The sequence below is a fragment of the Chinchilla lanigera genome, unplaced genomic scaffold (genome assembly GCF_000276665.1).
Source record: "Chinchilla lanigera isolate Chin_1 unplaced genomic scaffold, ChiLan1.0 scaffold00041, whole genome shotgun sequence".
Classification (NCBI taxonomy): Eukaryota; Metazoa; Chordata; class Mammalia; order Rodentia; family Chinchillidae; genus Chinchilla; species Chinchilla lanigera.
The window spans coordinates 10,398,140-10,423,670 of NW_004955442.1; the positions used below are offsets into that span (position 1 = coordinate 10,398,140).

At 42.2% G+C, this 25,531-nt stretch overlaps 1 protein-coding gene across 17 annotated transcripts in view; it reads right to left on the reverse strand.

Moving 5' to 3' along the window:
• The window catches only part of Rbfox1 (RNA binding protein, fox-1 homolog (C. elegans) 1), a 349,342-nt gene that overhangs the window by 52,879 nt on the left and 270,932 nt on the right, over positions 1-25,531 (reverse strand). For all 17 annotated transcript variants that reach the window (XR_001235411.1, XM_013517919.1, XM_005391230.2 and 14 more), the window contains 2 exons: positions 20,512-20,592; positions 2,091-2,223 (listed from right to left, as the gene is read on the reverse strand). Coding sequence is in view for 16 of the 17 variants with exons in the window: in XM_013517919.1 (XP_013373373.1) it covers positions 2,091-2,223; positions 20,512-20,592 (214 nt within the window). In the remaining variant the exon portion in view is untranslated. The remainder of the gene's footprint in view (positions 1-2,090; positions 2,224-20,511; positions 20,593-25,531) is intronic.

Sequence of the window (25,531 nt, forward strand, 5' to 3'; positions counted from 1 at the left end):
CCTAGTACTATTAGCAAAGAGGCACAATCCACCATTTTAACTCAGCTGATGAAGAATAATACTGGAACATTAAAATTGCATCCTATCCCAAGTAGTCTCAAACACACTTCACACCATTTAGAAATGGTTGTGTGTCTCCCTGGTGGATGTGGCATTAATTAGTTATGCATGGTTATCCTGGTGAAGAGCACATTCATTATGAGTTAGTAAATTTCAATTTTATAGCAGGTGTGTTATGTTGAGATTTTTATAAACTGTTCATGTGAGGATAAGCTATATAATTTTACTTTATTATTTTCTCTGTTCAATACAGTTCTCAGGTACTAAGTGTGTATATATGTAACAGAAAAACTACAATTACTGTGCACCTAGATAAGATATCAATTTTCAGACAAAATAATATGGTATAAACATGCAATTTTGCATTTATGGCTTATGAATCTTGCTTTTAGTAACTTACATGAGCCAAGAGAGTAACTTACATTTTTCCTTTCATAACTCGTGGTGTAACTTTGGGAATCACAAATCTTTATTTCTGCACTGTGGATCTATAGAATGGGCTCAATATTCTGGGGGTTGAGATGAAGATTATGCAATCAGTGATTTGCTGTATCACATAGTCAGACATGTGAGGCTTAAGGCATACAGACACATTGGTGGGGGAGCAGAGAAAATTCAGGGCCATTGGATTTTGTTTCCTATTAGCCACAATGTTTGTCAACCCAACTCTATACAAGAAAGCTCATGGGCATTGTCTTATTCCTTTGCCTTTAACATCTTTTTCTGATTTCATCTGGTTTCATTTCCCTGTACTCTCAGTGTTGCTTCATTGTCTTTATTTTTGAAACACTTCAAGTGCTCTATTTTGGAACGGGTGCTATATGAATAAATAATGAAAACAATCTTATTTCCCTTTGTCCTCAGCATAATAGAGAGATGATCTAGGCTAATTCAGATTTCCTAAAAGATTTATAAGCAGCAAAGCTTTTAAGAAAATGCATTTAACCCACTTCACACAGTCCTAAATGCAACCATACTTTTTCCACAGACTGGAAAGTAAGTCACTGGGCAGGGAGCCCTTGTGTGTACCAGGCTTTCTTGGGGAGAACTGAGTTTTCCAGACAGTGAGGTTTCTCCTCAGCAGCCTGGTAATTCTGTGGGGGAGGGACTGTCCTGTGAATTGTAGGGTGCTCAGTAGTGTCCTTGGACTGTACCCACTAGTTGTTATTGCGTCTTCTCATTTCCTACCATGGCAGCCAAAAATGTCCTTAGACTTCACAAATGTCCCTCAGCCTAGGGGGCTACTATTTTAACGGCTTCTCTCCCTTCCTGATCCCAGGGATGCAAACACTTTCTTGAAAGATTCCTAACAGAAGAGTAGACAGAGTAACATGTCAAGATCATCTCCATTAAATCAGTATCTTTTTTATTTTTCTCAGCATTTGCCACTATTCCTTGAGAGTCACTTGGCAATATCAAAGCCCAGGCACAGAAGGACCCAATGTGCATTAGGGGACAATTCAATTTGCGTTTTCCTAACAGAGGAAAAAGGAAGCTCATGCTACTTTGGAAACTGCAACTAAAAGGCAGATTAATTCCAGTTTCATCAAACTCTCAAATGTTTACATTTGACTCAACACCTAATTTTCTCAGGCAGAGGCTCATAAACCTGGGAGCGCAAGATGTGTTTGGGGAGGGGAGCAAGACCACCCCAGTGATTTTTATGTATGAAAAACCTCAAGTCCCTTTGAATTCAAGGGGTAAATGTGGTCCAACCTCCTTAATAACCAGATGTTTGCAATCATCAGAAATACATCTTTGGCTGTAACCATTTCTCTGTTCTCCAGCATTCAGTCTCAAAGAGAATTTACATAACACCATGTGACATGTAGAATGCTTAAAGGCACCAACCATGACAGGACAAATTACTCTCATTTTTCAATACTCTTTGCAAGGTGCTCCGCTGCAGGCGCGCGTCGGGCTGCATGCTGGGGTGGTTCTGGGGAGGAGGGGATCGGTCAGGATCATCATGCTCGCAAACACTCCGTGCCTGGGGTGGAGTGGGGGTTGGTGCCGGGCGGCTCACTTACCCTCCATAGGCCGGGATCGGGGGCGGGGGCGCCGCGGCCCGGAAGGTGTTGTACACGGCGCGGCCACGGCCTCGCAGGTGCGCCCCTCGATAGGCGGCTGCTGCGGTGGCAGCTGGATACGGGAAGCCGGGCACTGTGGGAGAGAGGAGAGAGCAGAGCAACTGTGAGGTGTGCACCTGTGCGCCTTACCGTCGAGGGGACCAGCTTCGGGACTCTTGTCCCTACAGAGCCAAGGCAAGTCCCCACCCCAAGGATCAGGAAGCAAAAAGCGGGAAGACAGCAGAGCTGAAGCCAAGGAAAAATTTCCTGGAGGAGGAGTGAGGACAATGGTCCCTCTGCCCACAAGACTATGGCCAATGACAAACATTTACAAGGACTTCCTACTACTATGAGGCAAACTCACTGCATAAACTTACGTTCTAAAAAAGGTAGATGGCAAAGTGTATGTGCAATATCTCTTAACTACTGTATATATGTATATGTGCCTATGCATAAACTTATGCATATACATGTTTCTGAGTGTGCAGTATACATCTGTGAATATGCATCTATAAGTGTAACTGTGCATATGAACATGTGCATATGTATACTTGTATCTCTGTGCATATACATATATGTGCATATTTGTAAAGACATTTACAAACACACTTCCACATGCTAGTAATTATCTTTGGGGGCTGAAATGCCCAAGTCAGAGTTCATAAGGAGGAGTTTTATTTATAGCTTTCCCTTTATCCCATTCTTTAAAATTTCTCATAGTTTCCTTTATGCCATATAGGACTTGTCTGAAGCTTTTAATTGACGTATTCCTACAGGCATGAGTATGTGGAATTGTGTCATGCGTTTACAAACCACTTGTGTCCCACTAGAATAGAGGGATAAGGGCACCCCAAAATCTCCTCAGCCTCCTATGCAGCTTTGGAAAGTATACACAGCCAGGCATGGTGGGACATACCTATAACCCAACGCTCTCAGAGCCTGAAGCAGGAGAGTTACAAGTTTGAGTCCAACCAAAGCAATTTAGCAACTTAGTGAGATACTGTCCTTGAATTAAAAAAAGAAAAAGCAAACACAAGCGCCCTTAACAGAGACAGAGTTTGTGGGAACACACTCTTGTGATTCCTAGCCTGGACAAAGTCTCTAAAAAGTGATGAGGAGTCAAGAGGTGACTTGAGCATGACTAGTCTTTGAGACCTCTGGAACTTCCTTCAAGGGCTTCTACCTAGGAGGTCCTTGCTCCCGTGGCACTCAGCTGGAACTCCTCAGGCATCTACTGGAGCCACTTCTGGGGCTGCCTCCTGGCTCCTCTGAGCACGGTCCTCGCTGTGCTCGTCATGCCTGTCCAGCTCACACAGCAGCAGGGAGTGACTCCCAAACCACATCCCATACAGGATGTGCTTTCCTGGGAAAGGGCATTTGGGAAGCTCCTGTTCTAGGAGAGTTGCAGTAACATCTCCGGAAGCCTTCAGGGAAGGAAGCTCAATCGTTTCTCTACCTTCTGCAGAATACCTAACCTCTCACAGAACATTACAGTTCATAGTGCGCCACAGTCCTCCTCGCTGTGTCCACACGGCCAAGAGGGGCCATGTGTGCCCTTCCCACTGTCACCTTCAAGAGTAGAAGCATCCCACTGTGGGTCTTCCCAGCTCTTTCAGGGTCCCATCAACACATGCTCATACACAGACCAAGCTGTGGCTTAGGAAAAGAGCCAAAAAAAGAAAAAAATAAAAAGGAAAAATGACATTGGAAGGAAAAAGGTGTGCCTAAGAAATCAGGAATCACTAGGTGCTTCCCAGGAGGTTGACAGTGAACATGGGTGCAAGAATGGACAGAAATTTGTGCCTCCATGGGCATGGAGAGAGAGAGAGAGGGAGAGAGAGAGAGAGGGAGAGAAAGTTTCCCACAGAAGCCATTCTCATGGAAAACAAAAACCAAAAAAACCCTTGAATTTCATGATCGACCACCTGGTTTTGATGATCTGAAATTCTTTGTGTTCTTGAGTGGTGAATGGATTCTACCACACCTTTTTCCTGCAATGTTGGTAAAATGCTAGGATCGCAGATCCAAGCCCAAGTGATTGCATTCTTCTTTTGTATCTGGGAAGACCATGAACGTTATTTTTAAGTTTGTATTATTGCTGCTAAAGACAAATTGTGCCATTTTAGTTAATGCTCCTCGCCAGCCCCCAGCACCTGACTTTCTGGGATGGCATTTCCACTGATGTTGGGAATTGTGGCAAGCCAGGAGTCTCAGCAGAGAAAATGAGTGAATCTTAACATCGTCAGAGACCAGCAGGAATGAGGTAGGAGAAGCTTGCTGTAAGACTGGAGAAAAAAAATGAGTGGGAAGGGACTGACTCCAAATCTTTTTTTGCCACAGTTCAGATATTAAGTTTTCATAGGAACACCCTGGATTTTGAAATAAAGGAAATGAAGAATGCACAATCTGGCAGAGCAGCTGGCTGCCTGTGTGAGGATACACGGTAATTATGCTGACCTATTCATTATCGCTGGCTGTGGAGCTGTGTGAGTGAGACAAGATTCCTCTCAGCGACAAGCAGGTTTTACAGTCATTCTTGGAGGATTTAGATGTTGAGATAGAACATGAAACAGAAGCTCAGCAGCAGAGCACAGGGAGCGTATGCTACTCAGATTCCACGAGACCAGGAATCTATTTGTGCCTCTTTGTTCCAGGGAAAAAGTGTCTGTCCCCCTGCAGGGTGAGGGGTTTACAAGGCCTAATACCAGCCTCTCTGGGTTCCTCCAAGCAGGGCAGTTAGAGGAATTCTTATTCTATTACAGGGACACAGTGAGAACCATGGAAATCAGCTCCTGACTCAGATATTGCCTTCAGGGAGGCCAATTCCCTGGGTAAACAGAGCTTCCAGAGACCACCCTGCGGTCTAATGGCTTCTCAAGGACAGTGTGAAGCCTGGGGGGGTCTTCCTGGTGGGGGCTTCCTTAGCTCGCTCTTGTTGTGAGTCTAGAACTGGCCCGGGGGCCCTTTGCAGTCTCTGGTTAGGCATTCCATTCAATGAGCCTTTCTTTTGTCCTTCCATTATTTTCCCTCTATCATTCTTTTCATTTCTTCATTCCATTCTTCCTTTCTTTGATTTCATACTACTTTTCCATCTTTTTTTTTCCTTCAAATTTCACCCTGAAGAAGACTACACTGATTCTTCTCTGGTGCATGTAAAAATCAAATAGCTTGAGAGGGACATGGTACTAAATGCCTGTAATCCCTTCAGCCTTGGGAGGCTGAGGCAAGAGGGTTGAAAGTTCAAGTCTGGCCTGGGTAATTTAGAAACTTAGCAAGATCCTGTCTCAGGGCTCTCCATTTGTTCTGCCTGAGACTTGGACTGTGCCTGGTTACTCTATCAGTGGTTAACAAATGTCCACCTCTTTCCTTGTAGAAGAGTGGCATCCTCCACTTTGCTGTTTATCTTTTATCATGCAGTCCAAGGTACACAGTGGCTGCAGGTAAACACTATGCCAGCCATACATCTGGGCTTTGGTTGGGATCTCTAGAAAAGTCAGTGCTATGTTTGTCCAGAAAATACAACTAAACATAGGATAAATGATTTTCCAGTGGAAGAGCACGGTTTCTGGACAAATGCTTTGTACTTGGGACTGTCAGAACCCTCAGTTCACTTAAATTCACTTTTACTGCAGCGTAGATGGCAGGCTTTGGAAACGTTTCCTGCTGTGGGAAAAATCCCTCAGTCTTGGAATACCTATGAAAAGGTCTCAAGTCACATTACTCCCCCTAAATAGCCAAGATAGTGTCCTCCCACCACTCAACAATAACCATTCCCTGAACACTATACCTGTGCACAAGGAATACAGAAAATAACAACCAGTACAATCCCAAACTCGTCTGATTTGTACCTGTACCTTCTGGGTTCCTCGACTTCTTTAATGTTAGAGAATTCCCCCACCCCCAGCTGTGGTAGCTGGTTTAGAACAGCATGGCTGTTTTGTTATGCCTCTAAGACAAATGGCCAATTTCAAGGGCGAAAAACCACAACTGTTCATCAAACTTTCCTTAGACTTAACATGGGATGGAAGAAGTGAATATTTCTCTTACTTGCCCACTGGGTGTGGTGGCTTGTTGATGCTGGGACATAGTTCAAAGTTTATTTGAAGCAAGCATCTGGACAGAGGACTCTGATACAGATTAAACAGGACTAAAACTGTTTTATCCTTTAACTGTATAGAACAAAAATCTTAATTATATGCTTATTTGATGGTATGACACTTTTGTTACATTAAAGGAATCTTGTCATCTCTCCACATCCCTGTTCAGGAGTTTGGATCTAGTAAGTGGGCAATAAATGTTTGATAAGTCCAATGAATAATGCCAAATGGAAACTCACAATGTTCTCTCCATTTCTGGAATGGAGTAAATCCATATTAAAATACATGCCATAAACCTGTCACCTTGTCCGGTATTTATAAATACCTCTTCATTAAAGAACAATGTTAAAATGAAAAAAGTACCAGATGATAGGCATTTCTGAACCCCAGTACTACAGTCTGATTTTTTTCCTGGTTGAACTTTGGGTTAATAAACATGTAAACAGACGACAAATGAGGGGCAATGCAAGGTATCTAAGCTGATTTGTGGGTAGAGTATAAATCTTTAGTTCCTTGCATGAGGAGACCAGGGAGAGAAAACCCAAAGTTTCCCTCTTAAACCTTATCCAGCATGAATCAAAGTGAAAAATCTGGTATCACCGCAATGGAAATTGGATTTAGCTCATAAGCTAAAAATGAATTCCTCTTAAAGAAAACAGGGCAGGGGTGTTTGGAGAAAACACCACTTGTATTTCTTGTTGATACATCAGTATTCCCAGCCCATCTATTCTCACCCTTCAGTCAGATTTATGCCAGAGCATGTCTGGAGGAGGTTAGGGGAGTAACCCCACATTCCAGCAAAGAAGGAGTCCCGTACTGTGGAACTCAGTGAAACAAAACTGTAGGGATATAACAAGAGGTATGCTATGGTGTGTTCAAGCATCGAGGCAGATCAACACTTTTATTTATTTTTTGTTGTTGTTGTTTTTTTAGTTTTTCTCCGGTACCGGGAACCGAACTCACGACCTTGCGCTTGCCAGGCAGGCGCTTTTTGCCGCTGAGCTAAATCCCCAGCCCCTAGATCAACACTTTTAAATGGAAGGTGTGTGGGTGTGTCAACTGGCCAAATCAGCCATTTACCAAAGCGTCAATTGCTTACTGCCTGTCTCATCCTCGAACACAAAGCCCAACCTTCCCATGAGTTCTGGCTTCAGTGTATTTACAGTGACTCGTGCGGCTCCTCCCCCTCTGTCTCTTTTATGAACCTGGTGCTTACCTTCGAAAATAAACACAAATGAGATCATTTCACCAGCGTAGAAATCCCAGGAGAAGAAACACAAAACCAGTAGAAAATACTTGAGGGTTATAAACTGCATATTAAAGTTTTAGAGCTCTGGGAGAGATGGAAGAATAGCAGATGCAAAACCCCACAGGGGGGCAGATTCTGCATCAAAGCCATAAAAATATACAACCGCTTTAATGGGCAATTATTCTTTGCATTTGTGCGCTGGTGTGAATTTGCATGAGATTGCCAGATGCCCTGGTAAAGGTGTGCCATCAGGGTGGAAGGGGGCTCTCTTTGTCTCATGCCTCCTCTCCCATGGCTCCCTAATTCTACCTTTCCCCTCCCTGTGAAGGTCTGGAGATGAAAATATATACACACTAATTTGGGGCTGAATTGTTCTGTGGGAAATTTATGGGAGGAAACATTCACTTACACAATGCCGGGGGTGCAGATATGCTTTCAACAGCAGGTTTTGGGTTTTGCAGGATTCCCCTTAGGGGAAACTCCCATTCTGTGTGCTGGACCATAAATTAAGAAATGGCGTAATAGGTTACACACCAAGGCAAGATAAACAGCCAGCCAGAGCTCCTGGAGTAGCGGTTTTGGAGGATGGCGTCCTGTGATTACCATCTTGATGAACAGCCAAAAAAATCTGAGCATTCTTTTCAGATGGTGACAATGTTTGCTTCTGCTTTCAAAATAGATCTCAAATAAATGTATACCAAATGGGTTTATAATACAAGGTGTGCACATGACTTGGTCACTTTTTAAATGGCATTAATTTGAAATTTTAATACGATAGGGCATATTAAGTTTAGATCAAAACAAAAATGGAAAGGCCTTTATTTTTCTTAATCCAATATTTCTGTGGTTAGTGGGGAAAAAAGCCAGAGGAGCATTTCATCCTTTTATTTACAAAAAGACCACAATGGCCACTTAATTTATGGAATCTCTGATTCTCATATTCACATATATTTATCCCTGAAACACACATTTGGGATTGACTCGTTTCAGTAGAAAAATGAATGCTGATATTAAATACTGCTGTTTAGAAGTGAATAAATCTACATTTTGGACAAACAGTTCCTTATAGGACATCCTCATTTGAAATGCATTGAATAGGAAAACAAAAATTTCTAATTAATGTACAAGTCTAATCACCATTCTCCACATGGAAGAGTAATTTTTCACTGTTCATTTGCTTGGTTTAATCTCAAAACTGACATAACAGAAACGCAATGTCCTATAAATCTCCGCTCATTTGTTTCTTTAATATTCATATTCCATTGAACTGCAGCTGCTTGTGGCTGCCGTCTATTACAACATGCAAAAGTGTCGATAAAAATATTGTGAAAGGCAAGATGTGTTTCTTCCTGGATGTGTGTGCCATTTATTTGGGGGAAAGACAATAAATGGCTCGTGGATTGTCCCTCGGCCTGCTGCTTGGTGGGTGATTAGTGATTAATTACCTTGCAGCAAATTGACATGGCACGAGGAAATTGACACAGCCCTGATTAATTAACTTTTTATGGGCGGTAGTTACTCACAAAACACTGCGCACCATAATTGAATCTCTTTACATAGCGTCATGGTACAAAAGTTTTAGTCAAATCCAAATTAGCCAGAAGTTTCTAGGCTGTTACAGGTCTGATTAGGATGTGCTGGCAAGAACTTAAACTTGGAGAGAAACGTACATTTTTGAAGGAGGGGGCTGTGTGGTGGTGACATTGCACTGGCCTGCTTGCCAAACAGAATTTATTGATCTAAAACTTTTGTCAGCTAGACTTTGAGGAGAAATCTGTAAGAGGATAAGAGGTCTCATTTTTCTCTAGCCTGCTCCATCTCAGTCAGGTGCTCTGGTAGGTTTTATTTTCCCCTGGATCTAATCTCTAAAAGGTTCCTGATACAGACCTTGGTTCCAACATCACCTCCTCCTGGGGCTTTAGTTTTCAATCTTACTGCATAGCTCCTGATCCTCACAACCATCCCTTTCACAGCGCCCTGTTGTTGCTTCCTTCCTTCACTTACTCTCTCATCCCCTTGCTTGACTGCCACTGCATTATATAGCTCTCTGTCATCATGCCCTGAGGACTACATTTTGGACACTACTGTGTCTCTAGCATCTGCAAGATTACCTGGCATTTGGTCATTATTGAAATATGACTGATTTCATTGTCAAATAAACTCAGATTTCCATAGTGGCTCAGTTACAGATGAAAGAGGACAGCAGCCTTTGCACTTACAAGAGGTGCCCAAGTACTGCCTGTGAAGGTTGTATGTTCTAAGAAAAACTATGGATTGCTGATGATGTTTGTAACAGGGGATCCTGGACTTCAACTATCCAAGCCCAAGGCAGTGATAAGTGGGAGTGATCAAAGCAACTGGCAAAATTCCAGCCTCTAAGACTCCACTATCAGATGGAAGAGATTCAACGGCATGATAACAGCTAGCATTTATTTATTAACACTTGCTAATTGCCAGATGTACAGATTAACCTACTACTCAAAACAAACCATATGAACCAGGAGTACCACTATTTTCACCCTTCTAGGAGCAAATGGAAGCATAGAATACCTCAGATACTCAGGAAATGATTGGAATCCAGGAAGCCTGAACTGGAGGCTATAGTCTTGTCCATTAGCCAACACAAAGGCCTGCCCAGTAGCCCCTGGGAGAAGCTTTTAATTCCCCTCTCTCCATCTCCTTGGAGTCCCTCAGTCCAGTATCCCTGCTATTGCCCGTCCAAGCTGCTATATGCATTATATCTCCCATGCACATAATGTATTCCAGAGAGCCAGCCCTAATCCCTCATGGACTTGATTCATTGGCAGGGGATTCTGGTGACAAGCACCACAGAGATCTCAATATGCTCTTGGTTGGGGGCAGTGGGTAAGTGCTGCTGGGAGTTGGTGGTGGAGGGAGTGGAGATTGAACATTTCTTTGTTATATATGTATGTTCTGAGATTTTCAAGACACCTGGCAAAGCCCTACTCCTTTCTGTTAATTGGATCCAGGCCATAGAGATCACCACTGATTTATGTTACTGATAAGAGTCCAAGGGCGAACTTCCCCCTCAAGGGGGTTATCTGTATATCTGGATGCATGCAAGCCAGAGGTGTCTCACACAGTTCAAAAAGGTGGGGAACACAGACTTCACTACCAACAGTGACTGGGGTTACACTGGCATGGTACTAGTGAAAGTTACAGTCAAACGTGATTGCGGTGACATCCTTATAACTAAATTTCATTACAGATTTTGAATTTGCAAAACTAGAATGAGAAACTTATCTCAAAGTTTTAGAAAGCAAATGTGAATGAGAAATTTCCATAAGATTTTGGGGCACTGTGCTTTTTTCTATATGTAATTGAACTCTGAATATGTTAAGTATCATTTTAGTCACAACTTGGTTTGAAACAAACCTCTTCATTGGACATAAAAGAAAGGAGTTAGTGAAAAAAATATATATAGGAAACTACAATGCATTAACACAGTGGGATTTTCCCTGGGTATTCACAAAGTAGAAAGAGTTTTTAACTTAAAAAATAAATTTAAGAAGCAACAAAAATCCCACACACATCACTTGTGCACAGGAATATTCTGGAGCATTCGAGGTCCGTGTGACATTGAGCAAGAGTGGCAGTCTTGGTTTTAACTCACTGCCACACTGTTCCTTCTTACCTCTGGAACTTAGCTATTGTCTCTCCTCTCACACATTACAAATGGTTAGATTAATCCAACAGACAGGTAGTGAATGACATCGCTGCTGACTGTGCAAGTCATATGCTTTGACTCTGCAAAAGAGGTATTTGTGATTTGTCTACTCACAGGTATTGACAATAGCCCCCAGGCAAGATATTTATAACGTTTCATTCAGCAAAACGAGAATGAATCTCAATCTTGGATTGTCTCACTTGGCAGGGCTGTAGAAGGCGTTTACAAAGATGCTTTCTGTTGTCTAAAGGAGCACTGAAGATAGACAAAGCCCCGCGATGCTGAAATCTATTTTAATTTGGACAAAGCAATTTGCCATCATCTATTAGTTTGACAAAATCTGTACCAATGTCAACTTAGTTTCTTTTCCCCCTAGGCAGGCATGGAAAAAAGAAACCAAATAATTTACATAAATAATTACTTTATCGAGTGCATATACACAGTAATGGTTCAATTGTTAAGTCATTCATGATCTATCTAACAGCTGGCACAAACAGCAAGCTTAGTGAATTGCCTCTCCAGGTAGGAAACAGGGCAAGTGAGATAAATTAGCTTCCTTATGCCGGGCTAGATTACCCATGGCTCTCTTGGGCTGGCTGCTGCAGCTTCTGATCCTGAGGCCCGCAGAGGGCTTGGCAGTGACTCTGGATCGGGGGAATGGGATTGGGGGATGGGTACACGATGTAAATGCATTGTTCATTAAGTTTCAAGCCATCACCTAGGGTAGGTGGTTTGTTGGTGTTGAGGCCATCTGATTTTGAGCATCCACATTTAGATTTTAAGACCAGAGCCTTAATCCTTTGATCAACACTCAAAGCCAACCTATAGGACAGGTGCCATCTGGACCTAGTGATCACCTGCTTGATAGATGAGCTACAACTCCTGAAGTCCTACTGTAAAACAGACTGAAGGAGGACCTTTAGGAAATGATCCACTGGTCAAGTTACTGGATTAATACAAACCTTCCAAACTCGGTTCTTTAGTGAACTTTCAGAATACTATGGAAGATAGCTTCTAAGGGACAAAGGGGGCAGAGTAGCTCTTTATTTGAGGAGCTCTTAAGCCTTGAACAGCCTGAATGCTCTTGACACGTTGATCCTATTTGATGCCTACAGGAAAGTACAGACATACGACAGCTGACACTGCAGACACCTGGACATGGCCACACCACTAGCTATTATATTTTACTACTCACTGTGTTGGAATCCAGCTCTTTTAACTAAACGGCATCACATTACCAAAAGACCTTTGTGAAATCAAAGATGGGGACTGGGATTGGTTAATGAAAGCTGATCATCTTTTGGGAACGCTCCCTAGACATTTCTACCAATTACTAAGAGTGAGGACAATGGGAATCTGCCGCCTGTTGTACATGCAGAGGTGGTTCTCATATGTTTGCTTGTTTGCTTACACAGGAAAAGCAATTAGGTGGCAAGAGCCCACACTGCATGCAAACAAGACACAATGAGATAGCTCTAATATATGCAGCGTGTTTGGTCCTGAAACTGCATTTTCTTTACAATTCCCAAGTTCTTCAGTAGGAATAAATTGTATGGGGTATGATAGTTCTTTCAGATAAATGGAAACACGTTTTAAGAAAATGGTGTTCTTGACATTCATAGTGAAGCAAGTATTTGAAGTACCAGGTTTAAATGAACTAGCCCAGGCTCTTTTGTCCTTCTATGAGAGGCAAGCTCAGCTTCCTTCTATGCAGATCTGCACTAAGTGAGGAAATTTGTTTTTGAAGAGAAATGAAGCAAGAGGAGAAACAGGCCACTTTGTAGGTGGACACATTTCTATGCAGGAAGCCCCAGAACTCCTACTCCAGTACAGTGCCTGAATTATTCTAGTGCCATCAGATGTTCTTCTTCCTCTTCTCAGCTGCACTTTCCCAGCTCTGCAGACCCCAAGAGGCTTGGCTCAGTTGAGAAAGCCAAGTCTGCTCGACACACATACACCTGTGCTTTTGCACAGGCTGCCCTCCCTGATATTCCAGGGATCAAGCAGAATCTGATATTTGACCCTTGTAACTTTCCTGTTCAGTACTCTGAATGTAGAGTTTTTTTTTTTTAACTTCACAGCAGGTTGGGGAAGCCAATGAAGTGCAGATGAGTGCTTCAAAAATAAACTCTCAACATAAGCTTCTCAAACTGTGGAAGGATTTCTCTCTCACCACTGTCAAGCTGGAAGAGGGTGGGCTCTGTCAAGGAGTTAAATGTGGAAGCTGCAACAGCCAGTTGATCCTCTTAAGAGAACGTGAGCACTAAAAAATACTTTCTGTCAATGCTATCACAGGGCTTGGTGTTTCCAGGGAATTCCCCCAGAACAACTGCCTCGCTGCTTTTCAGAAACATCTCATCTCGGCCTTGTTCTCTGGCTGTATGTGCACTGGAATCCCAGGGCAACATAGTTTATTGTTTTAATATCTGTCTGACACAAAGCAAACACATCCTCTAGTGACTCCTTATCTGTCATATGTGTTTCTGTGAAAGAAATATCAAGACAAATAAGATGTTTGGGGCCATACCACAGGGTGGTAGTCTCTGCAACTGGCAGCCTTTTGCCAAAGCCAGACCCCCGTCTGAAAAAAGACCAAAGCCACGGTTCTGCATTGAGATTGATAACCAATCTCTTTTTATACAGTAGCTGCATAAAAAGTGGCTTCTTTACAGATCCTTTCCTTTCAAGAATGGAGGCTCGTCAACTCATGTGTTTTCTCCCCCAAAACAACCAACAAAGACAAGCAACAACAACAAAGTGGTCCGTGATTATGATTCTACAAATCTAACCAGATGTTGATGAAAGGGCTGGAGTGATGGTGGGAGGGACAGAAATCACAAAAGAACCCGTCCCAAAACCTGGCATATGGGTAAAATCATCGAGCTAACAGAAGAGCTGGTAAAATCCTCTTAAATATAATCTGGTAATAAATCAGAGATGTGCAAGACCATGGCAGAAGCTAGGAAAATGGAGTGGAGCAACAAGATGATGCTTCTGTGACAGACAAAGAAGGGATTCTCAGGGTCACCTTTGGTGGTGGTAGGTAGACAACTCTCTCCACATGAGATAGCCTTTGGGCATTAAATTGGGCATATGCTGTGATAGTACCTCAGAATCTCTTGATCTGAGGGTTCAGTGAAAGAAATGAGCACTCTGTCTAGAGTGCTCAGTAATGCTGAAAGCAGTTCTATTTAATTCACCTCCCAAGATAAACTTAAGTGGCAGTATGGACAGTAGCAGAGCGTCCAGTTGAGGTCCAACTCCATAGTGTCCCTGGTAAGTCATACTTTTGCAATTCTGAGACCTCAGCATGAATTGCCTGTTACCTGACACCATCTCAAGAAAGAACATAGCTACAGTGTCCCCAACTTGGGGACAGCAAGGAAGCTGTGAGCTACCAGCAAGGGAGGGTGGAAGAAGGAGTTCTTTAAACCAATGTCACTCAGACAATGACCTGTGAGCACATTTTCCATGAACTGAACTCAGTTTCGTGCAATTTTCTGTATGAGGCAGCAAAAAGAGGAAGCTGTGAATTAATCTAGGTCCTCACTTTAATTACACAAGCCAATGGAACTTCTATCAATTACCTTAAAGTAGAACAGTGCAGGCTTGATTTATGTGTGTTTCTGCCACTTAAATCATTGTTTTATGAATTCCACACAACTACTTCCATAAAATCTGCAATCAATATATCAATTAAAACTGTGCTACTACCACTTGCCCTTGAGATTCGCTGAAGTGAATAAATGAGGAGATTATTTTGCACTTTGATAACATTCAGATTTTAAAGTATTTGCCTTTACTCTGATTTTTCAGGCTATTGGGTGAAGGGTACACACTTCAGGGGAAATTAACATTTATCTTTTACCTTTTTGTCCCCACACAGATCTAGCATTCAGTTGTGGATTCTATGCAACTGTAACAATGCACTTATGTACATTGATACACAGATGGAACTACAGAGAAATTTCTGCTGGAAAATGTTTCTTTAGCACTGCACAGATAAAAGTGGTACTCCAGTATCAAGGTGCTTGTTGTATACTGAATTGTCTCCCCTCACACAAAATTGGAATTTTGAATTCCTAATCTGCAAAGTGATGGTATTTGGAGATGGTACAGTATTTGGAGAGGTGATTAGGTTTAGCCTTGGTCATAAGTGGAGGGTGCTCATGATGGAATTAGTGTCCTAATTAGTGTCCTAACACTAGACAGGACCCCTTTCTGTCTCCCTGTGTCCCTGCTGGCCATCTGCAGGCCATGAAGAGAAACCTCACAGGAGCCCAGACTGCAATCCTGATCTTGGCCATCCGGCCTCCAGAACAGTAGGAAAATAAATGTCTTGTTTAGGCCTCCAGTCTATGATACTTGTCAGGATGGCTTGCACGTCATGCTGAACAAAATGTGCGGCTGGCAGCAATTCCCTGACAACAAGAGCAAAGTTAGATCTGTTTTTGTGTATGATGAAACACGTATAATGGAATATGAGCAAGGGCAGATGACCAATAAGGAAATGTGTTTTCAATATGTATACTCCTCACAAGTTATTTTACCTGTTGTATAATAAAACAAAAAAACTTCTCAGAAGAGAGGCAAAAGGAAGAGTAGTGGCAACTCACAAGAGGTAAAGTTCAGATGACAGCTCACTGTATGAAAAAAATGTTTTTAAGTAGGAGCTAGACAAATGCAAATGATAAATGGAGATTGTATTTGTCATGCATCTAATTTGCAAAGTTAAAGAGAGCAGAAACGTGCAATTGTGGAAGAGGATGTTGGGAGCTCTGGTCCGTAGGAGTGTTTGTAAACACGTCTCTTACAGCCTTTATAAAGTGTGCGAGGAAAAGTAACTTGGGCAACTCTGAGAGAAGGGTTGGCCATCCGCTCTATGAAACAAAATGGAAACATCAAAAAAGCTTCATGGGAAATGGTCACAACAATAGTAAGAGAAACTGAGCATGACCAAACTGTGTGATGTACACATAAAATCAAAATACTAACAGCCCCCCTCCCCAGCTGCAGGTGTGTCCTTTCCATTTTAATGTGGATAAAATGTGAAAAGATACTGGAAGTCCACATGGATTATTTCAAGGGTACATATTATTGCTATCTTATTATAATTGTGCATGTTTATTTGCATGCTTCACTGGTTACCATGAGCACCTGTCACTTTTCTAATTTATAACCTATTTATAAAATTGCAAGAGAGCAAAATAAAGTAGATAACAGTTAGCTACTTCTGGAAACATTTCCATCATATGCAGAAATGATCAGTGATAGCTCAGTTTACTAACCCAAGGCAGAAGTGGAACTTGCCATTGATGGACACAATGATCCACTTCTTGACACCTCAAATAGTAAAAGTGGAAATCATGCTTTAACTTGGAAGTGGGTAATCTACACCTTACCTTTCAAGTTCTGCTGAAGCTGACGTTGATGTTAAGCATGTGCCGTATTCAAAAAGTGTGGGCAATATTTCAGCTAATGCCTTTGCCTTGGAAAAGAAAAGCTGACCATTCACAGCCCTAGGAGGGAGGTGGTCAATTAGCAAGCCACCAGTTCTGTCACTGACTAAATCCATCTGGGAAGAGATTATGTTGTTTGGTGCCCAGAGCCTGCTTAATAATACTAATAATAAACATTTTGCATTTGGTACAAAGTGGTCTTGCCTGATTTCCTGGGGTTGTGCTCCAACTTCATTTAGATTGATGGTTTTCTTGATGACACTGATTTATCAGGGCATGCTAGAGGGTGCACATGTCTCCTGACAACTTGAGCTAAGGTTTCAGACCAGCATAAGGTTTGGGGAAAAAGAAGCAAAGAGGGGTCAAATGGGAGAATCTACGGAACACACTTGTGAGCGCTGTATTAATGCTTTCATGTGCCCTGAGCCATATTAGGGAAATTCACTTAAGAGGGAATTCATGTAAAAAAGCAGAAATTTTAGTAGGAATTATTTTCATTACAGACTAGTTCAGCAGGGTTCCTGAAAAAACCATCTCCCCTACTGCATTTAAAGATGTTATTTACAGATGATTAGCTATTTGGCTAGGAAGAAGAACAATTTAATTATAAAACATCCAAGGCCAGTTAAGGAATTTTTTGTTTTGTTTTGTTTTGTTTTGTTTTGCAGGGAGGAGGGACGAAAACCAAAACTCATGAGTAATCTTGGAAGTTAGTACACACGTTTACAAAAATGTCACTTACACCTTTTATTGTCAGGAGCGCAACTGTTAGTAATGGTAAACACATGAATTTTTAAGGTAAAAAAAAAAAACACAAGAGCATCCTCAAAGTTTTCTGGAAAGTAAAACACCCTCCACTTTTGGGAAGATGGTTAGATTCATAGAGAAGAAGGGTATTCAACATATCTCAAAGACAAGGTGTGTGGCTCTCAGTCCTGCATACGTCAGACTCAGAGGGGGATTCTGGGTAACACTGTGTACCTTTGTAGTGTGTGCACATGGGTACCTGCAAAAATGACCCTTTCTGTGTTGGGTGAACTGCTGCGAGTGGGATGTGGCTTTGTGCAGGACGGTGCATCTTAATCTTGCAAAGTACATCTTGCAAAGGTTCTAGCTACTGGCAAATAGCTTGGGTCAGAAAGCCACAAAGTTCAAGAAAGGAAGCCTCTGTGGTGAAACTTACGGATGGTGGAGAATTTTCCATGCAGCAGCACCACCACACTGCCTCAGAGTGAAAAATGTCCCTGGGCCCTGCTGCTCTCTGTGTGGTGGAAAGGTATTAGAGATGCTCACTATTACAGGATACTACTGGGCTTTCTGAATACCACTGCATAAGGAGGGGCCTGTGGAGATCCTTATTACAAGAAACTACATTGTATTTTTAAAAATAGGATTGCAGAACTAGCAATTTTCTTTAAAACTACTATATAAAAGGGCACTGGTTGTAATATTTTTGTAAAAAATAATTCAGTGAATCTCAGAATTCAACAATGGGAATAAATAGATTAGAATATACCCAATATAGCATATGTGAAAATAAGATGAAAAGTATGCAGGTGATTCGACTGATGATGTAATTTAAAAATGAAGGATGTTGGATACATGGTTTCAGTGATCATTAAACATTTTTTAAACTCAGAAAAAAGTACAATTACATATGATAAAGTAATGTGGCAAATTTATGTTTTTAATAATAAAATTTACCCTATCAATCAGAGATAGGTGTTCTTTTTTGGGAAAAGATATTTTGTTAATGTTTTGTACTTTGTTGGCTATCTATGTCTCTGTATAACATTCTTCTTTTCTTTTTTTTGTTTTTGTTTTTGTTTTGCCTTTTTGAGATAGGGTTTCACTATGCAGATCAGGCTGGCCTTGAACTTACTTTGTAGCCCAGGCTGGTCTTGAACTCACAGCGATGCTCCTGCCTCAGCCTCCCAAGTGCTAGGATTACAGGTATGCACCACCATGACACTCATTTTGGTTTTAAAATACTTAGAAATTTTAAAAAGCATTCAGAGCTCAAGAGCATTGGAAAATAGGGTGTGAACTAGGTTTTGTCTGTGGCTTTAATGTGCCAACTCTCATGTTACATTGTTTTATTTCCTCTCTGTGCTCCACTTATTACAGAAAATTTGTGAAACATTTCCATGTTTGTTATATAAAACATTTTACTCAATTCACTTTAGAATAGCTATATATATTCAAATTAATACTTATTGGAGTTTTTTTTATTTACCTCTGTAAAGAAGTAAGTTTTTTAAAACTTATTGGAGTTTTTTTATTTACTTCTGTAAAGAAAACAAATATGAATATGTCATATGACCATGCAACATCATACTGTCAATATAGTATCCACTCACCCCAGGTGGCTAGTTACTATAACATTAACTAAAATAAGCCAGTGCCTGTGAGTTCTACCAGGATCGTGTGAACACAGATACAGAAGACTTCTTTCCAGATGGTGCTACAGGACAATGGTGCTAGGGAGAAAATAAAATAATCCCCCAGGACTCAACCCTGTGCATCAACTCTCTTTCAGAAAACATTTACTGAGAAAAAAGTGTAGGGAGATAAATGAAACGATGAAGAGATTTAGAGTCAAATACATCGAGAAAGACAACCAAAGGTTCAACAGAAACAGGCTGTGTGACTTGAGTGAATTACTCCATATCTTCATCTGAAAAGCAAGCATTGCAAGACCTACCTGTTGCAGGTGTTGAGAGGAATAAATGAGGCTGGGTAAGCAAACATGTAGTAGCATTACACCCCTAGGAGACAGGTGCACATACACATGCACAATCACCCATGTGGGACAATTCTCATAAACTTAGAAAGAACCACTTCTAACCAGTATGGTTAGAGTCTGACTTTTCAGGGCACAGAAAACAAATACCTTCCATTTAATTAATGCCCAAGTTGCCACTGAAGATAAGCTAGCTGGGAGAAATAATAGCCTGTCTCCACTTACTAAAGACTCTGCCCACCTCACGGTTGTCCTCGTTATCATACTCTGGGTTTCCTGTGACAGCTCTGGTTTGTCTCAGTCTCGCACATTGAGGAGGGCGACCCCTGTCTCACGGCAGTGGGGGTTCAACTCTGTCTCTCATCCCCTTGGTCATCATGAGCCCGGAACTCCTGCTCTCCTCATTCCTGTCGGCCTGTCTCTAAAGCATAGGGTATCAGTGCTGCTGTCATTCTCAGCCTGCTCCAGAGATGGGGTGGGTGGGATAAGGGTGTGGCACTCTGCACCCAGCCCATCCATCCCAAGGAAAGGAATTTTGGTTCTTTCATAGCAACACAGTGAATTGTCCTCCGGGCTTCTTTCTGGTCTCCTCCCTGTAGCACTTGACAGCTATACTTACATACACATATAATTAAAATACACTTACAGTTCCCAAAAGCAAATTTATATTGCTTTCCCCCAGTTAAGTGGGGAGAACCCTTGTTTCTCTCTCCTCCTCCTCATTGGTATTACATAGCAAAGGACAGAACAACTCTGAAAACAAGGCACCCACAAGCTGGTCCCACTTCCCACAGTGAGGCTGCCATGCTCACAAGGACTGATTCAGCCTCTTTTGCTAGGCTAGGGCACCATTTGGTGGAACTGCCAGAACCCTCTTCCCAACCCACGTCCCATCCATTGGCCCCAAGCCTGGCAGGTGTAATGCAAATGGCTGGGACACCTGGGAAGTGAGGACTGGCATGTGGATGGCGATGGCCAGAGGGTTCGGATGCTAAGGCAATGGGGAAACAGACATGCTGATGAAGATCAAGTTTACCTTGCAGAGAGCACAAGGGATGGGGGACAGGGGGACTTACATGGCAGGGAAGGTGATTGGACTCGGATTTATGTCACAAAACAAAAAGAGAGCCAGGACAGTGGGCTTACTTGCGGAAGTATATACAAGTGAACTGGGGGCAGTGTACATGGAAGATCCCTCCTGGTTTGCCTGGCACAACAGCACCGTGCCTACAAGAGAGAGAGAGATGGCGTCTGGTTTGGGAACAGGCACACTGCACTTGAGAGTGCACTGCACACACAGGAAAGGCAGAGAAATGAACACACAGCCATATCCCACAGCGCAGGACGGACACACCCAAGGAAGCCCCTTGCCTTAGCCAAAGGGAATCGCTGGAAACCCACCCCCATCCCACCAAGCACACGCCGTGACTTTTCACATGGGGTCTGAGTAGTGAGTTCTGTCTGACCCAGCACCCAGTTTCAGATCAGGAACAGAAGCAGTACGGCATACTCGAAAGGGAACTTTAGGAATACAGGAGAAAAAATAGACAGTAAGCTTGATTCAAACACCCCTTTACTGTGTGATCTTGGTAAGTCACTGGACCTCTCTGTGCCTCAGCATTCCCATCTGAAAAACAAGGGTAAGTATACCTACCTCCAAAAGGTGTGCCCACAGCAGGGAGCGGCACACAACAGTGACTCGTAACTGGTAAGGACATGTGTCAGTATGTTTAGGGAATACTTTCCCTTACCCCAAGCTTTAGTCTTTCTAGATTAGCTCTATAGAGGAAAACATAAGAGGCAGGGCAGAAATGAAGGCAGCCTCTGCCATCCCCATCATTACCCACCCTGAATCCACAGGCGACCCAGGGGGAGAGGGTCTTTGCTTTTGCAGCTCCGGTTTTCTCCCCAGAGCTGCCACCTGCCCGCTGCAGAGGTGGATCCCAGAGGCTGGAGCCAGTGGCTGCACTCCAGTGACAGCGATGAAGCTTCTGCCTGATTTAAAGCAAAAAGCACCGTTCTTATCCTTGCAAAATGGAATTTTACGGGAAGAAGGATCAGTGGAGTTCTGCGGTGTCACCTCTGTCTGTGTCTATGCCCTGTTTAGAACTACCACCCACTGCAAGCACAAGTGGGGTCAGGAATCTTCTCCTGTTGCTATGAGGTTCAAGCTCAAAGACTGACAGAGAAAAGAGTGCCCTTGAGGAGTGTTAAGGCAACTGAGGATGCTAGCAATGCCTCCTTGGGGTTTCTGCTCATTCCCACTTGCCTTGGTATCCCGTCACCACCATGACAAGAAGTCTATCTTACAAGTGCACCCCCAGGAAGAGCAACATTCCCACATCCTGGGGACTCACCTGGGAAAAAGTTCTACAATCTTTTTGTATCTTTCCCAACATAAACAAAAGTGCAGTTAACCTGCAATCCCAGTACTCTGGGAGGCTGAGACAGGAGGATTGTAAATTAAGCCAGCATGAACAATTTAGAGCCTAGAGAAACCCTGTCTCAAAAAAAAAAAAAAAAAAATAAGGCTGGGGATGTAGCTCCAAAGAAAACTTCTGATGTCATTGGGCTTCCACCAAATAGAGATACTAAAATTAATATTTCTCTATTGTTCTCTCTGACCTGCACTCCAGCCTCTCCCAAGTATTCCACCACCGTAGAGGGGACACAGGTAAAAGGGGGGCAGAATGGTGTTATGTGCATACATCAGTTCTCCACAGTGAATAAAATCACTGGGCAGGGGACATAGCTCAGGGGCACAGCACCTGCCTGGCAAGTGCCAGCTCCTGAGTTCAATTCTTGGTACCAAAACCAAAAGATAAAACAAAACCTAAAACCAACAACAACAACAGCAAAACATTGAATATAATCATTATGTACTTCAAACACATAAACTTGTTTAAAATGTTTAAAAGGAGGGAATAGGAGAAGCCTTCCTCCGGTTCCCTTTCTATTTCTTCTCCTTGTGCGGCTCTAAATTTGGACATTATTTACAGGTGAAATAAACATTTTCTTGACATCCCACACTCATCTCATCTTTTCCCCTATCAGTCTTTCATAAAGTCGCCTTGGAACAGAATTCCTACCCGAAGGAATGTCCTTCTCACCTTTACTTACCTATGCTGTGCTTAAAGCTAAAGAATCATCCCCTCTCCCCATAACCCTGCTCTCCAAATTAGTCCAGGGCATACAGGTGAAGTTAAATGGTTATCTCGGGAAGGGAGAGGTATGGGAACATGCTACTACTCAGCTATATTCCCAGCCCTTTTAACTTTGGAACCAAGGTCTAGCCAAATTGCCCAGGCAGGCCTCGAACTTTTGATCCTCCTGATTCAGTCTCCAGAGTATCTGAGATTGTAGCCATGATCCACCAGGCCTACTACCTGGTCATCTCTTGGTAGTAAGTGCACAAAGAGTCTAAGAGTCTTGATCAACCTCTGCTAAACTTATGTTCTTTCTACTTCATTTTTAAACAGTTTACCCTACCATAGCATAGGTCTTCATCTGATCTAATTTCTCCTCAGTACATTTTCAGCAGTTTAACAGGTGACTGGCATAGTCATAGGCACTAAGAGCAAACAGACCAATCCTGAGATGAGCCTTGGGGTCTAAAATCAACCAATGAGAAGAAAGGTGCTCACTAGGAGAATACTGAATAATCTGCAAAAAATGTTCTTTATCAATAGATGTTCAAGAGGAATCTGCAGAAGCCATGCACATGATTTTCTTATTGATAAATATCTCAGAAATTCTCCTTTCCATAGAACACACAGAGAGATACCAAGTCGTAACTATCTAGGGCAGCTCTGACAGGTCGGTGGACTTTGAGAAATTTCCTCAAAAGTTCTTTCCTTCTATGTATCCTTGGTTAAAAAGCACTTCTAAAATGATATTTGAAATTTTGTTGGGGTGCCTTGATTTTAAAAGAAAAATCATCTAATTATAGCAAAAACACATCCAGAAGGACATCTCAGTATTGTGCAGTTAAAACCCTTGGGTCAATTTTCAATATCCTCAGTGCAATTTATTGAATTCCGCTGGGACACAACACAGATTCTGTATAGAAAACTAAACCCTAGCAGGGCATAATGAAGCCTTCCTAATTCCTCTTATGCTGTGGAGCCTGAGAAACAGGACTGAAATAACTTCTGCAAGTGCTCTCTTAGTAGTTTAAAAAAATCTTTATGCAATGACTTTGACCTTTGAAAAACAAAATGAATGTAGTCACAAGACTTGGTGTCTATTTTACCTAAAAACGTTCACCAATTTAATTTGCAAAGTACTAAGAGTATGTTCCCTTAGTACTTTCTGACCTTTCCTAAAAGAGAGCTTTGAATTCAACAAAAATAAAGCAGCAGAAAAGAACAAACCTCCATGTATTTTGGGGGCAGGAGCGGTAACATGCATATGTTTACAAAAGTAAGTCAGATAGTCAATAGAGCACAAGTAGTGGTATAAAGAAGTGTTTATAAGGTCATTCAAAGCACTTCCCAACACAGCATACACATAGCCTTTCAATAACCCCCTGAATTAAGCCTTTTATCTGCCTCAGCCTCCAACAGATACCATCTATCTCCAATTAGCACGAGCCCACATCTACAATTATGGTAACATCCTGCACTTCTTGGACACCCAAGCATTTGCTTATTACACTCCTTATAAATGAAGTGAGGAAACAGATTCAAGTAATACTATTTTTTCCCATTTTCTAGCCAAGACAGACATCATTAATCAATGTTAATATTATCCATTCCCATTGGCCCGTGAGCCTCAGAATCATTCTCAATATAGCTAATGGACAATTATTACCACTGAGATTAAAGTTGACAGACACAGTAAAACCCTCATGGCAATCCTGTGTTAGTGTTAGGTTAAACCATATGAGACCGATCTTTTTATGTCAAACAGGGCTATATGTTAGTACTTTCATATGGCTTGACTTTTAAAAGAATTAACTGTCTGTGTCCCTTCTGCATAATTTAAAAGTGACCTCTTTTCTTCCCACTCCCAAGGAGGGAATTAATTATTCTTTTTCTATGTTATTATTTTCTTTTCTAGTCTCCCTGGTAGAACCTTTGTCATGATCTGGAACTATTTTCTATTTACACATGAGTCTACGCTATAGAATCCTCCTGGGGCAGAGCCAAATCTTACTCATTTTCATTTATCCCCATACCTAGCAAAATACCCAACCCTCAGAGAGATGAACATAATACTGAATTATATGATGAACATAATACTGAATTAGATGAATTATAATACTTTTTAAAGGACTCTATTTTTGTTTTCTTTGCTAATAATAGTGCTTTTTCAAACCAACCCTGCTTAAGGGAGCCTTCTTCTGCTAGTTGCTTAGAGCTGGAAATTGGCACGCTTAGAGTTCAAATATATTTACAAGTTACAAGTAAGACAGTCATTGTCTCTTTTCTTGACTCTTAAGGTTGACTCCTCCAGTTAAACAGGGCAACTGGGCAGCCCTGTCATCCATTCCCTGGACTGTTGACTGTCACAATGGCAGAAAAACAGAGTTTATCCTGGAGGTGATCAGAGTCCGTCATTCTCATGCAGAGGGCCACAGTCTTCAGTCTGGAAAGACATCCACAAAGGATCTGGAATCCTGCGACGTGCTGATGGGGACCAAAACCCTTTCTGCTCACCTGTAGACTCTCCATCACTTAGGGAGGCACTGCTGGCCCCAGAGGGGCAGGGAGAAGCCTGAAGGGCATGTCCTATTACGAGCAGGAAGCAGAAAACACCTAACCTTTTAACTCTGCTGAAAACCCTGAGGTGAGGAACCAGGACTCAGACCAACTGGAATCATGGTCCAGGTTCATGTCCGACGCCTTTTCCCAGGCTGATTCTCATCCCAGAAAGCCCTCCCTTCCCTTCCCCTAGACAAGTTCCCTCCTCACTCAGCTCTTGCTTCTCCCTAGAAACTTTTACTGCATTCATCCTCCTTCTTTCATCTTCCTTCCTTTGTTTTTGATTTAAGCACAGCTTCATCCAGTCATGATACAACCTGCAAGAGGTCAGAATCCTGACTCACTCATCTCTCATTCTCCCTCGGAGCAGGAACTTGGGCTGAACTAGGCGGGAGCAATTGATGAGGGAATCCAAAGGCTTCTGATAGGCAGCTAGACTACACATCCGAGGAATAAAATTG